The sequence below is a fragment of the Spermophilus citellus genome, assembly GCF_964194105.1.
Source record: "Spermophilus citellus genome assembly, chromosome: 2".
Lineage (NCBI taxonomy): Eukaryota > Metazoa > Chordata > Mammalia > Rodentia > Sciuridae > Spermophilus > Spermophilus citellus.
In genome coordinates, this window is record NC_138183.1 from 134,532,187 (window position 1) to 134,546,806 (window position 14,620).

Consider the following 14,620-nt stretch of genomic DNA (forward strand, 5'->3'; position numbering starts at 1 on the left):
GGAGGCAATGATCTGCATAGGTCAGGGGTCATCTCATCATCCCAGACCCCACTCAGCTTAGAGAAGAGAAGGATCTCCTACCCCAACCACACCAGCACTACTGCCTACTCCCCCAGATTCCTTGTTCCTTTCTGCCCGCACCTTCCTTAACAGTGACTGAATATAGGGAAAGGTGGCTATCTCAGACTAGTAAGCAGGACAAATAGAGCCCAGGACCCCTGCCTTCTCATCCCATCCATACCCCCAAAACTGAACAAACTCAAAAGAAGCACATAGGGAAATATTCCTGAGGGGGAAAAAAAAGAGCTACTAACTTTGGGTATCTGCCAGGGGGAAGGAGTGGTCTCTGTAACCAGGGAAAGGGAAAGAGGCAGGTAATGGCCTGAGGACAAGACCACTCCATTAAAGTGCACATCTGCTGGCCCAAGCATGTCCTGCATTCTCCATTACTACCCAGCCTCACCTTGACAATGCTGATTGGCTTCCTGGACATGTGATAACAGGTATAAATGAGGAAGGTGAGCAGCAGGGTGAAGCCACGGAACCTGCAGAAGAAGCCAGGCATCTGGGTCAGCAGGAAGCCAAACCCCAGCTGGGAGCTGCCTCCAGCCTGTGCCTGCTCTGGTAGCCCCAAGGCCTCAGCCCCACTTACTCTTTATCTCCAGGTTCCCTTTTAGACACAAATTCTCAGGGGCAGAGGCCAGGGGGAGGCTCAGAACAGCCGGGCAGAGGACAGATTGCTGGGAGCATTATCTCCTTGGTTTCTAATAGACTCCTGAGGTTTCTAATAGACTGGCCAGTCACCCACACCTTAAAGGGAAGCACCTCCCCTGCTCCTGTTGCTTTCCAGCCCCTTTGTTTCTCTGTGGCCTAATCTAGGCAAGGCCTTCTGGGTGTCTGTATGAGCCACAGGGATGGTGGCAGGGATCTGGGATGGTTTTGTTTTTGCTTTTATTGGGGATTGAACCCAAGGGCGCTTAATCACTGAGCCACATTCCCAGTTCTTTTTTTTTGTATTTTATTTAAAGACAGGGTCTCACTGAGTTGCTCAGGGCCTCACTAAATTACTGAGGTTTGCTTTGAAATCATGATCCCTCAGCATCTAGAGCCACTGGGATTATAGGTGTGCTCTACCACACCCAGCTGGGATGGTTTTTAAATGTCAGAAACATAGGAGTGGGAGGGAACTGCAGAGGAAGGAGGGTCTGTCTTCAAAGTGAGGTCAATAGTCGCCTTGAGCTTGGAACACAGCAGACAGTCCAGGCCTCAGTTGGAGATGAGTCAGCTGGGGCAGCTGGTGACAGAACCCAAGTCTTCTCCTTCATAGTCTCAAGCTGGTCCATTCCACTGGACAGAAAGATCATTCTTTCCCTCTGTGGCACACACATCCCATGTGCCCTCTCCCACCCCCTGCCTTGCATCTCATCCACTGGCCTGGGATGGAAAGAACAGTCCCAGTCAGACACCAATCAAAATTTCCACTGCGGCCTAGGCCCTTTTCCTCTCCTAAGGGTCTGGGGAAGGAAGAGCCTGCAGTGCCTGCCTGAGTCACTGTCTGCTTTGACAGCAGGCCATCAGCTGAGCCAAGTCAGCAGCTGCTGAGAACCAGAAAGAAAGTGGAAAATAGACCTCAGAATGGGGGTTGGGATGCAGCTCAGTGGTATTGTGGATGCTTACAATGCACCTTAAAAAACATGGTCCCCCCAGCCTGAGAGAAATATCCAGGCATTAGGAAGACCCAGTTCTTTGGCTCATCAATTAAACATCTCATGAGAAGTGTGTAAGAGGGCTCTGGAAATCTTTGTATCCCTTAGTTCCATGAATCTAAGAGTAGATACTAGATGCTCACTCTGTCCTCTTTGGGAATCTACACCCAAACCCCAAACTCACTTCCCTCAAACATGTCATGAAGCAATGCAGGCTCTCACTTGTGAAATAGAGTATTTCAGCAAAGCCCAAATTTGGGTTGGGCTATCAATTCCCTTCTCACTTTACCCCTGAATTTGCACTTCTTAAGAGGGTCTCTGTCTCCATTCTGTCCATTTTAAGCTTTTCTTCTTTTTTTAATATTTATCTTTTAGTTTTAGGTGGACACAATATCTTTATTTTATTTTTATGTGGTGCTGAGAATTGAACCCAGTGCCTCACGCATGCTAGGTGAGCACGCTACCACTTGAGCCACATTCCCAGCCCTAAGCTTTTCTTCTTAAGAGAATGAAGTTACACATGGCCTTCTCCATTACTTTGAATAAAATTTTTCAGTGTCTTTCCATTCCATCAAAAATGCAATTCCAACTATGTAGTCTGGATTTCACTGCCCAAAGACACCTGAATGGATCACAGGAGTCTTCTAGAGGCTTGAATTCTATCCTAAGTGCCTGTCTGGTGACTGACATTAGCAGAAAAGTTTTCTGGTTCTACTGGTTGCCATATGGCACACAACTCCTAGTTCAGGGATTTCTAGAAGCTGAGGTCAATTTTCTGAGAGAATTTGGATAGGGTGTCTAGCTGACCTTCTACAAACAAGGAAGTAGGTGCAAGGAAACTTCACCTAGAGAATACCAATGCTGCCCTTGCCTGGGATGCTGCCTCATTCAGGGAAAAGTTGGAAAGACAGAGACACCTGTCACTAATTTATTGGGTAAACATTTTCTGCCTCTGCTTCACTCCTCAATTGTACCAGAATATAGCATCAACCCCATCCATCTCGCAAGACAAGTGAACACAATATCTTCCTATGCTCATCTCTAGGTCTCTGTCACTATCACAATAGTGACAGATCAGATCCTTTCTGGATCTGAAAGACCTCCAGGACCTCCCCACTGGGGCCCCTGAAAAGCCAGGCAATGGGGTCTTTGACAGCTATGGAACCTGATATGGCCAGGAGGCCAGGCTACACCTCAGCAAGCACACCCAGCCCTCTCAGGAGCTGAGCAGAAACAAAGAGGGCCCAAAGGGATAGCCTGGCTGCCAGCAACCCTTCCGTTCCCACCCCCACTCCCCAATAATACCATACTGCTTCACTCCCACATGCCAGGAGCTGCCCACCAACAACCTCAGCCTACCCTCCTTGACTTTCTCCTAGCTATGGTCCCAGCTATACCTCCTCATCTGCTCCATATCCCTTTCCTCCAGAATCCTTGTGCTTTCCAACTCCAGGTAGGATAACTGTGCCAGAGGACAGACATATTCATGTCCATTTCTAACATCCTGATTCTCTTGGCAGAAACGAGACTGCTTTTCTGTCCACCCATGTGCCTTCCATGTCCCAGGTGTCAGCCTAAGGATCTAGAAATAGCAGGAGGAATCATAAGAAGGATCTTTGCCCAGCTGGAACTCACATGTGAGTGGAGAATAGACAAAGTCAGTGTGACTGTGCTATAAAATAAAGAAGTCCTGCCTGACACTGGAGCATAGAGGAGGGATATCAGGCCCAACAGAATGGGAGCAATGTCTTTCAGAAAGAGATTCCAGTGGTGAGGCTTCAGTTGTGTCTTCAAAAAAAAAAAAAAAAAAAGCAGGAAGAGGCCAAGTCAATCATAGCTGGGCAGAAAGATATGCCACGGAGAGCAAGCAGTTTGTGCAAAGGCACTGAGGCGTGAAATAACACTACCTGTTTAGGGAACTTTGCATGGCTCCGGATATCTGTAAGGTGGGACTGAGCCAAATACAGACGAAGTGGCTGGAAAAAGGCAGAGCCAAGACCAAGCAGGGCCTTGGGTGCCAACCAATGGTGTTTGGGCTATTTCTTGAGGATAGAAAGTCACTGAGGGACACCTAGGTCAGAGTGCTCTGGACAGGAGCCAGGCGAAGTCCTAGGAACACTCAGGCTTCTATCCTGTTGATTCTGGGGGAAGCCCCAGCTAGCTTTCCTCAGTGCAGGGTCTGTTCCCTGTGCTTTTTCTACCTGCCAACTACCCCAGGGGACACAGCAGCATCTTGGGCCCCCCTAGGTGTGTATTTCAAGGAGTTGATGTCTATAATAGAAAACAGCAAGGACTTGGAAATCAGGTAAAAGCTGGATTCATTCCTTAAACCTTTTTACTCCTCTAAAAAGCAGTTTATCACCTTTCTTGCAGAGCTACCGACAGGTTAGAGTTACTGACAGGTTTTATCACATTCCTAACACCCAGTAGGCATTTAAAAATAGAAGTTAGTATTGCTTCAGACTTAACAGATGAGGAAGAAGAGCTGGAGGGACAGAGACAGGCCTTGCTGCTCTGTCACTGGTACCAAACTCTTCTAGACTGTGATTTCTAGTACCTGGATTCCAGCCCCTTCCCCCATCTCTCCAGGAGGCATACCTGGGTCCCCATGAACACAAATATCTGAAGCCAATAGTACCCTCACCTTGCCTGGGGAGGATGGAGTGCCTATGGAGAGCCTGCAATGGTACAATGAAGTGACCCTGACCTGCTGAGGCCTTCCCACTTTCCCTCAGGGGCAGACAGGAGGATCAGCAGGGTCCACACTGGCATGCTATGATTTTCCAGCCCTCTCCTCCTTGAGAGGCCTGCTTGACATACACCCAAATTCCTAGAAAACCTGATCTCCAATGAGCAGAGTGGCACACACCTGTAATCCCTATGGCTTGGGAGGCTGAGGCAGGAGGCAGTTCAAAGCCAGCCTTAGCAATAGCAAAGTGCTATGCAACTCAGTGAGACCCTGTCTCTAAATAAAATACAAAATAGGGCTGGGGATGTGGCTCAGTGGTCAAGTGCCCCTGAGCTCAATCCCCAATACACCCCACCCCCCAAAAAGAAAACTTGATCCCCAAAGTGAGCAGGAGAGTCGTGATTCCTGGATTCAGGGGTCCTTAGCTGTGCTGTGTGATGCTAAGTCTGGCATTGGATTCCTCTGGGATTTCCAGCCTGGACTCCAGATGGATGGAGGGGTTGAGCTCAACGTCACACCACACTGGCACAGTGCATGGCGGGGCAGGCCTCCTCCTAGTCTGATGCTCTTTCCATGCAAACTTGTCAGGGTGTTCTCAAGAAAAGGCTCAGGTATCATCATTCAAAGGGGCCTGAGGACATAGGTCAGATTAAGGGCTGGGTTAAACTGAGTCAAGCTTATGAACACACACTCAATTTGCAGGCCAGAGAGCTGATGCTCTCCTGCTGTGGGTGGGACCTGGGAGGTTTCACTTCTCTTCACAAGCCCTTCCCTTGAGAATCAAGGGGCCCCAGAAGGGGAGCAGGGTACAAGGTATGCACAACTGTGAGTAGAGGGATGGCAATCCCAGTGTAGGACCAGGCTGGGCAAGCAGGTCAAGGGCTAAGGGTGATGAGGTGCAAGGCTTGCAGGTAGTTCTAGGTGGGGCTTGCTGCCTCATTACCCTCTAAATCTGTTGACAAGAGGTGGCACTTCTTAGAATCCCACCTCCCCCTACCAGATACTGGTTACTGAATAACCAAGTCAGATAGAGAGGGGGACTAGCTATCTCTTAATTGTTAGCTGACAATCCAACTTATTCTTTCAAAGGAGCATGATAATGGCTTTATTGACCATGTTAAGACTTTGCACTAAGAATGCATCTGGAATAGGAACTGGGCACAGAGCGTGCCACAGTAGCAAGAGATAAAAAACAAACTGACTGACCCTGCAAAGGACCTATCACCACTAATACTAGAGCAAATATACAAATAAATAAAACAACCAGTAAGAACAAGTACAGCCGAGGGTCTCTGACCTTTGGAGAAGATAGAAACAGCCCCTCTTTCTGATGGCCACTCAGTTATCCCCACCCTCTGCATCTACCTTTCTTGCTTTGCAAATATTTTTCTAACAGTCCTGTCCACCAGCAAAGCCAATGGGGACTATAACTCCCTCAGTGACTGATCCCCTCACCCTCTTCCTCAACCAGGACTTTCTGGATGGTGTCTGGGGCTGCCCTGGAGACCACACAACAGGGTGCACTGGCTATATCTGCAGGTGACCTTGGCACTTGCCCTGAGGAAATGGAACTTGGTGGCCCTTTTGTGGGTGTGCCTGCTCTGGGGTCAGCAGGTCTAAAAAGGATAGAGGGCTGGGCACTATAAGAACCAAGCCAGGGTTAATGGTAACATTGCCACAACCCCTGCACCCTTACCAAGCCCTCCAGACACTAGGAGATATCCTAGTGGGAAAGGCCTGCTGGGAACAGATAGCACAGGGTCAGAGTCCAGAACCAGACTCCCAGCATACAAGATGGGAAAAGGGCATGCCAGGTCTGGGAGGGCGTCTGTGGACCAATGGTACAAAGCTTTCTTAGGTCAGGGAAATCCTATGTTTCTTGTCCCCCTTTCTATAGGTGAGACTTGGGCACCTGCTCAGAGAGATGAAGGTGACCAAGGGCCAACCAGCCAGTCCCAGAGCCAGGGAATCCTCAAGATCCTTTCCAAAGAAGGAGCCACTAGTCATAGCTGTGGAAACCCAAAGCTTTCTAGATGAAACTAGTGGATAAGATGAACATTTTTTTTTTTTAGGAAAGAGGAAAGTATAGGCTAGATGGCTTGCTTGAGGAGAAAGCTGAGTAGAGTAATCCTGTGTGCTCAGACAGAACGAAAAGGCACGGCTTCATTTCATTTTGACAATCTGGGTAGCTGAGCAAGAATCCAAATTCATGGGGCTTGGCAGGGCAGCCAGCAGGTGTAAGTTCCATTTTCTTCTGAAGCAAGGCTGTGTGAACAGCACATACGGGAGTGTGGTGATGAAGGCAGAGCTGTGGTCCCTCCCAGGAAGGTAAGATGAGGCCTTCCCTGTTAGGTCCTCTGGAGGCTTCACCTTGACTCACGTCTCCTGAGCACAAAGGACCCAGGGGATGAGAGGGATGATCATGGCAGAGACTAAAAGGAGAGCAGGAACACCAGCCCTCAACACATTCCAACCTCACAACAACCAGATGGGGGAATCCTGGGCTTCAGGGGCACAAACCCTGGTGTCTGACCTTGATTTTGCTGGTCTTCTGGGACTGCCCAGCTTCAACCTTAGCACCCAACTGGTTTATTTCAACTGAAGAAATAAGGCCTTAGCCAAGCATATAGACTATTCCAAACTCCTTGCTGCCTTTGCGATCAATCTCTGAAGCCTGAGTCAGACAGCTCCACCCAAGCCAGTGAGGTACACACCAGTTTGCATTGTAAGGAGGGAAAGAGGAAACAACAGGGTAGAAGAGGAAACACAGAAAGCAGCTGCGAAGCAGACTGCACTCACAAGCAGTTGGGGGAAGGGACTGCAGGATCACATGCTCAGTGGGGGAGGGGGCGCAGTGGATAATGGGTTGCTCCTCCAGGTCCTGCAGGATCCTTCATTCCTTCTCACCGCAGTCTCTGCTCATCATAGCTCATCTTAAGCAGCTCTTTTTGCTGCCAGTACCAAGCACCTCTTTGTAGGAATCAGGAAAGTAATTAAAGCAAAAAATACATGGATAGCATCTGGGGGGGGGTAAATCTAATCTAGGGCCATGGCAAAATAGGGAAAAGGACATCAGACTTAGGCCAAAAGAGTCTGAGTTTTCATAATCTGGTTCTGCCACTTACTGTGACCTTGAGCAACTTGTTTAGCCTCTCTGCTTCTCAGTTTGATCTTCTTTTGAAAAGGAGAATGAATGCCTGCCCAAGGTTGTCATAAGGATCAAATGAAGTATAATGGATGTGGACGTATCTGGCATACACAGTATTTCTCTGGGTGTGCATTCCAACATTTTTTTCCTGTGTCTTCCAAGCAAACTCCACAGAGCAGAATCATTTGTCCTAGTTGCAGCCACCAGTTTGGCCTTGTTCTTGTCTCGTGGGAAGATTAGGGTGTGGGGAAAATGGAAAATGTGGGAGTTCACAGCTCCTGCTCATCTTGCCTGTTCAATCTGCTCCCCCTCCACACCCATTCCTGCTCATTCAGCTCCTGTGTCAACCTGTTCCCTCCTCCCACTGGCTTCACATCCCGAGTTCCCCCTCACAGGTCCCAAGAAAAATGCCCAGCCCCATAAGCAACAGCCACTGTCATTTCTCTGAAAAGATGCCCATGTTGCCAGCTGCCCCCAAACATGCCTATGCAGATGCTGGCGCAGAAGGAAGAGAACCAGCCAGTCCTGGGGCTAGGGAATCTTCTGGCATTCAGTAGCTCAGAAACACGGTGACAGAAGGTCTGACAGGAGGAAGAGGAACAGTAACATCTGCCAGGTAGAAGCTCCTCACAGTCTAGGATCATGCTTAGATGGAGCTGCTTCTGAACACCAGATGCCACCTGCCTCCAGCCTCACCTCCAGGGGCTGCTTCCTGGACACACTATGCGCCTGCTGGCCGGAGCCATTTGTTACTAGTCCCTAAGTAATGGCTTCCAGATCCATCAGTCAAAGTTGACCTTCTCCCCTGAGAGGGAATGAATCCCTTCCATCATAGAAATCTTCCAGTACCCAACAAATATTAAGTATGCTAGGCACTGTGCTAAGTGTTTTAAATAGTTTCTTATTTAATTTCATCCAATCCTGTGATTTAGATACATTGTCATTTCCCTTCCATAGTTAAGAAAATGGAGCCTTAGAGAGATTGATTTGTCTAAGGCCAAATGGCCATGTCACTACCCCACACTATCATCGGTGGGACAGTGGGAAGACCATAGGTTTTAGAGTCAGACTAATCCAGATCCAAACTTCAATTCAGTCATTTACCAGTCATTTGTGATGCTGGGCAGGCTACATAACTTCTCTGTGCCTCATTTTACCCATATGTTCAATGAGAAAACTAATACCTTGCAGTTCTAAAAGAATTATAAATTAATAATGCCTGGCACATATTAGTAGGAAGAGTGAATAGAATAATCATTGATAACTAATGATTACTCAGTGCTTAATATGAGCCTGACACCAATATAAGTACATGTAGTACCCCATTTAAACTTCACAACAATTTTATGAAGTATACTACTATATCCCCATTTTATAGATGAAGAGTCCAAGGCCCAGGGCCAATAACCCTCTAGCTTCTTATGCTCTTTTCTTTACCTCTGTTTTAACATTCTCCTTGGAGACATGTGAAAATAGTAAGATTTTTTTATTGGTGCATTATATATTATATTATTTTACATAATAGTGGAATTTGTTGTTATAGAGTTTGTTTCTAATTTTATTTCAGACTGTAAGTTCTTATCCTGCTTGCCTCCATTCCAGCCTATATTTTGTTTAACACAGGTTAAAGATAAATTGGATTAACATCTAGCCATAGTAATACCATCTCTGAAGATGAAAAGCCACCATTTTTATCAGGTTTTCTATACGCCAAGCAAATTATACTATAATCTCTAATACCTTATGTATCAGACATGTTCAAAAAGGCAGTTTTCTTCAAAATCAACTCAAATGACCTCTAAAAGACATGGCACATACAAAACATCACATTTTGACACTCAATACACAAAGCAGTGCCTTCCAAAATTGTTGATTGTGTGTACACAACCTGTTCCAGCTTTACCCTTACTTCAGAGAAGATAGGATCGTGTCTTAATTGTCTCTGCAGGCCTCAGAGTAAAGTGCAATAATGCACTGCAGCAGAACTACATCTCATTTGACGCTTGATAGGAATCCAAACCCATGCTCATTAGGAAGCAAGAACACCCATCAAGCACCCTCTAACAGCCAATGGAGGTCAAACATGTTTACACAGACTATCATATGTATCTTCAAAACCACCTGATTTTTACTGGTGAAGGAAACTGAGGCTCTTCAGAGAGGTACATGGTGGTGAATTAGCCTTATTATGTTTTTAAACACTGGATAGATTTTTGCTGTTGTTATTTGTATTGGCTCCTTTTTGTTTTGAATACTACAAAAGCAAACAAATTTTCTTGTCAGTTGAATTATTTTTGTCATAATTCTCATGAGACTATTCATACTTGAAAAATATCAGTAATAAGTTAACTAGCAGTTTTTAAATGTCATCTACAAATAGTTTTTATTTTGTTCTGATGCCTCCTAAAGACTTTGCAATCAAATAGGCCAATTTTTTTTTCTTTTTAAGATTTTTTTTATAAGATGGACACAATTTATTTATTTATTTATTTATTTATTTATTTTTATGTGGTGCTCTGAGGATCAAACCCAGTGCCTCACATGTGCGAGGCGAGTGCTCCATTGCTGAGCTATAACCCCAGCCCCCCATTCTTTTTTTTTTTTTTTTTATCATTAACAACTATCTCTGACAAGCACTTATTCTTGGGTACAGAGTTCTGATGGCACCACTTGAGCAACTTTGAGAACACACTAATGAACTGAGTTAGGAGCTCCTGGACTCTTTAATCAAGAAATGGATGTTTTTGTGTTCGACTGTTTTCGTGGTACTGGAGATTGGCTCAGGAGTGTTCTATGACCCAGCTATATCTCCAGGCCTTTTTAAATTTAATTTAATTTTGGTTCCAGGGATTGAACCCAGAGGTGCTTGACCACTGGGCCACATCTCCAGCTCATTTATTTATTTTTTTAATTTGATACAGGGTCTTGCCAAGTTCCTCAGGGCTTTGCTAAGTTACTAAGGCTGGCTTTGAACTTATGATCTTCCTGCTTCAGCCTCTCCAGCCAGTGGGGATTACAGGTAATCACCAACATGCCCAGCTGCCTTTTTTACTTTTTGAGACAGGGTCTTGCTAACTTGCCCAGGCTAGCATTGAACTTGTGATCCTATTGCCCTTGCCTAAAACGGATGGGTTTATGAGATTGCTAACCCAAGATTGTGTGGAACAAAAAAATTAATCACATGGAACTAAATGGACTAATGAGGGATGACTGTCATATGTTTGAATATTTTTGTTATGTTCCATTTCCAGGATATAAGTGTAAGGAAGACCTTTGTCTTTTTTCTTAGGCGATCTGCAACCCATAACAATTTAGTAGACTTCACTTTTATAAATTGAAATGAAACATTAATAAATGTCTTATCCTTCCTATCTAACTCCTAAGAATTCAGAAACTCTATTGGTTCTTGTTTTTCATGGTAATATGACTATTTGCAAAGGTTCAATAAGAATCTGTTCCCTGTTCCTCTCTGACTTTTTAAAAACTGACACATAATTAGAAAAATTGGTTATGTAACTAAGTCTTTGGCTGGAATACTGTGTTTGACAAAGATGTTCTCTTATCAGATATAACCAGCCCCTTTTAAAGAACTAAGTTTTACTGTTTGGAGCCAATACTAATAAAACACTTCCAAGAAAAGTAGCTTGCTGAGTTCCCAACATTATAGGCAAAAAGGAATGTCACTCATTTGTAGCATCCAGGAAGCTTAAGAGATTTGGGGGACCTTGAAAAGAGAGGCATTTGCCAAAAGTTATATGAACAGCAAGTAAAACCTAGTGAAAACAGTTTCTTGGTATGGTTTATTAACCTTAGGACAATAAATAAGAAAAGGCTTTAAAAGTCCAATCCAGGATTCCTCATGAAAACTTTTGGCAAAGCAAACTTAACAAGCTCTGTTAATTAATATTCTTGCTGTGTCTTAGTAAATAATGAGATCAAATCTAATGGGACCAGCTTTATTTCGTGATCAAGAATAATCTTTCTTGGAGATTATAATAATAATTATTATTATCATCATCAAAACAGGGGAGTCTGTGGAGGAAAACAAAACAGAACTATGCATTGTTTAGAGGATATACCTTCAATTTATCTGAATCCAGCTTTCACTTATCTGATTCTAGCTTTACATTGACTTTGAGCTATTTTACAGTTTTTTGAAATGGTAGCAAACCAATAAGTCATGTAAAATATGTTTATGAACAATAATTCCAATAGTTTTCCATCCCAACCTGTGGAAAAAGCAGTGTGGCTTTAATATTCCCAAATTGTAAATGGGTATGTTCTTTGGATTCTGGTTTTTTAAATTGTGGTAAAAGGTACATACCATAAAATTTGCCATTTTAACCATTTTAAATGGCATTAAGTACATTCACATTATTGTACATCCATCACTCCTATTTTTTTTCATTTTTCTTTGCAAATTGAAACTCCATATGCACTAGACACTAACTGTCCATTTTCCCTCGCGGGATTCTCTTTTGAACCAATTATAACATCTTCTGGCTTCTGCATTACAAATTTTTTTTTAAAAAAATATTTTTTAAGATGTTGATGGACCTTTATTTTATTCATTTATTTATATGTGGTGCTAAGAATCAAACCCAGTGCCTCACACATGCTGGGCAAGTGCTCCACCACTGAACCACAAGCCCAAGCCCTAAAAGAAAATCTTTAACAAGTTAATTTTTATATTCTTCTGAAAGTCATGATCTTATCTTTCTGAAAAAATATCATTTAATAGTCTAAAACTCAAAAATGACCAGGGAAGTAATCTAAATGAATGAAGAAGGTTGGAAATGAAAAGTACTATCAACCAATTCAAAGTGCCTAGGTGACTAAGTGTCCTCATTTGCCCAGAACTGAGAAAGTTGGGAACGAAAGACTATTTTAAAACCAGGACAAATTTGTTGCCTTGAAAGTACCTGACCTATCTGATGTGACCTTTAATTCCTATTAATTTAATTGGGAATTAAGGCCTGGCATTAATATGTCATATGTTTTTCAAGAGAAGCCTCGAATTTGGCTATTTTTGTTAAATTTTATATGTTGTAAATGATGGCAACCACCAAAATATTAAAGAAAAAAAATACACTACTGTGCAGATCAAGCAAAATGCTCCAAATTGCTCTGATGAAGAATGTCTGAAACCTGTCCACCCACCACCAGGCCATTACATGGCCACTGTGATCAGGAGGACATGTACTCTGGGAGCTGGCTCACCTGTTTGGGGGCGACCACCCAGCTGGGAGCTGTTACAGATACAGTCCCAAGTCTCCCAGGGCCTGGAACTCCTCCAGATAAGCTGCCAGGACCACTGAGTTCTGGTTTCTGTGTTACTCTATGGCTAAAACAAACTGAGAGGGACAACTCCAATATATAGCCACCTTTTTGGTCCACCACCCGAGGCCTAGGTTCCTTAGTTAGCGTGTCCAGATCCCCCAGGTGCTCAGGGCTACAAGAGGAGGCAGTGAGGCGGTCTGAGTATGTGCTCCTGTTTGAAAATGAGGATGGCAAAGGGGAAAGTGTGGGGGCTCTGCCAGGCAGCCCATTGTTCATCAGTGTCACTGAGAAGTAGGAGAAAGCAGTTAGGCAGGGTCTCTGTGTTATCAACCTTCCAGGTTGGTGTAGGTGAAAAAGCCCGGGGCCAGATCTTGCCAGACGGCCCCTCCGGCCCCTCCGGAGGCTACTTGGCGGTCCCTGCCCGCCCCTAGCTACGAGCTGGGGCAGCGCGCCTCCCTCCCCTAGCTCACCAGCTGTCCCTGGAGAAGGAGCGGAGGAACCAGACACCCGGAGCCAGGGAAGACCGCATCTTGCCTAGCTGGTACCCGAAGCTGAGTCGACGCAGGAGGGCGCGGAGCCTGCGCGTGTCCCTGGCCGGCGGTCAGCTGGGGTTTAAATGCCGCGCCGGCTGGCCCGCCCCGAACGCACTGCCCGAGCACCAGAGCCTCCGCCCCTTTGCACCTGACCGCCCTCGGAGCCCGGCGGAGTACAATCAGATGGGCCATCTCGCGGCCACGCTCACTAGGACCTGTTTTCTCGTGTTTTGCCTCCCGGTCAGGGACTGACAGCTCTTGGTTTCCGGGCTCCTTTCTGCCCTGCCTGCACTTTGCGCTTCCCTACCCTCCCGGGAAATGAAAACAGCAATCCCAGACCGGATCAGCTCTACGTGACGACCCTGCCTAGCCGCAGCTGTCCCCGCAGCGCTTTCTAGCCTGAGAAGCAGTAGGCTGTAACAGAGATCGGAAAACTGGAGCAAACTGGGGGCAACAGCTAACACCCTGTGCCGCCCTCATCTTACTGATCTGAATGCGGGCGCCCCCTTGGGAACTCAGGAGTTTTTTCAGGGAGGGATAATATTTGGCCCCAGATCCCTTTTAGACTTCAGTTTCCCGTCCTCGTTCAGATTTTAAACTACTTATTGAGCCAGTCAGGTGCCTTTTCCCCATCCCCAACTCCCTACTCCCTGCAGAGACAGTGTTGTGGTCACCCGTGCTCTCCTTTCTGGAGGCAAGCAGTCAGGTGGCAGTGGAGAGCTACCAGGCAGAAACTTCTGAGCACATAAAAATGACTGCCTCTAGCATTGAAGATTTCAGGGTATGTGTCCACCTATAAAAAGAAGACATTGTGAGATCCTTGTACAGGAGCCCAAGGGTGAACTTAGGAAGGGTGGAAAGGGAAGTATTCGCCTGAAAAATAAACTTGTTAATAAAACATAAAATAGGAATGTGTCTTGTGCAAATGGGTTTCAGCCCTGACCCCACCCTGCCCCTAACTCCTAGGAGTGCCCAGGTCTGAGAGCAAGGTCGGGGAAGTGAAGCAACAACTTCATCACACAGGTGAGGACCCAGAATAATGGGCTTGGCTGGTACCAGCCCTGGGATCAAGCAAAAAGAGGGTAAGCAAAGTTGTAAAACCCTCAGTAATGCCAGCAGTCAGGGGCATGGGTCTGGTGCCAGAAATGAAGAGGGCAATAAGCCAAGGACAGGGATAAAGAGACAGAGGAAAGAAGAGAGACATGGAAGGGAGGTGCAAAAACCAGGTCACATAGTACACAGCAAGCTGAAATCAAAGGAAGAC

The 14,620-nt window shown here is 45.6% G+C and overlaps 1 protein-coding gene across 1 annotated transcript in view; it reads right to left on the reverse strand.

The window, feature by feature from the left end:
- Window positions 1-13,808, reverse strand: part of SLC37A2 (solute carrier family 37 member 2) — a 29,579-nt gene extending 15,771 nt beyond the window's left edge. Inside the window, exons 1-2 of the mRNA XM_081278795.1 lie at window positions 13,294-13,808; window positions 464-545 (exon numbers count right to left, since the gene is read on the reverse strand). Of these exons, the coding sequence (XP_081134921.1) occupies window positions 464-545; window positions 13,294-13,352 (141 nt within the window). The 5' untranslated portion in view covers window positions 13,353-13,808. The remainder of the gene's footprint in view (window positions 1-463; window positions 546-13,293) is intronic.
- Window positions 13,809-14,620: the final 812 nt, after the last annotated feature.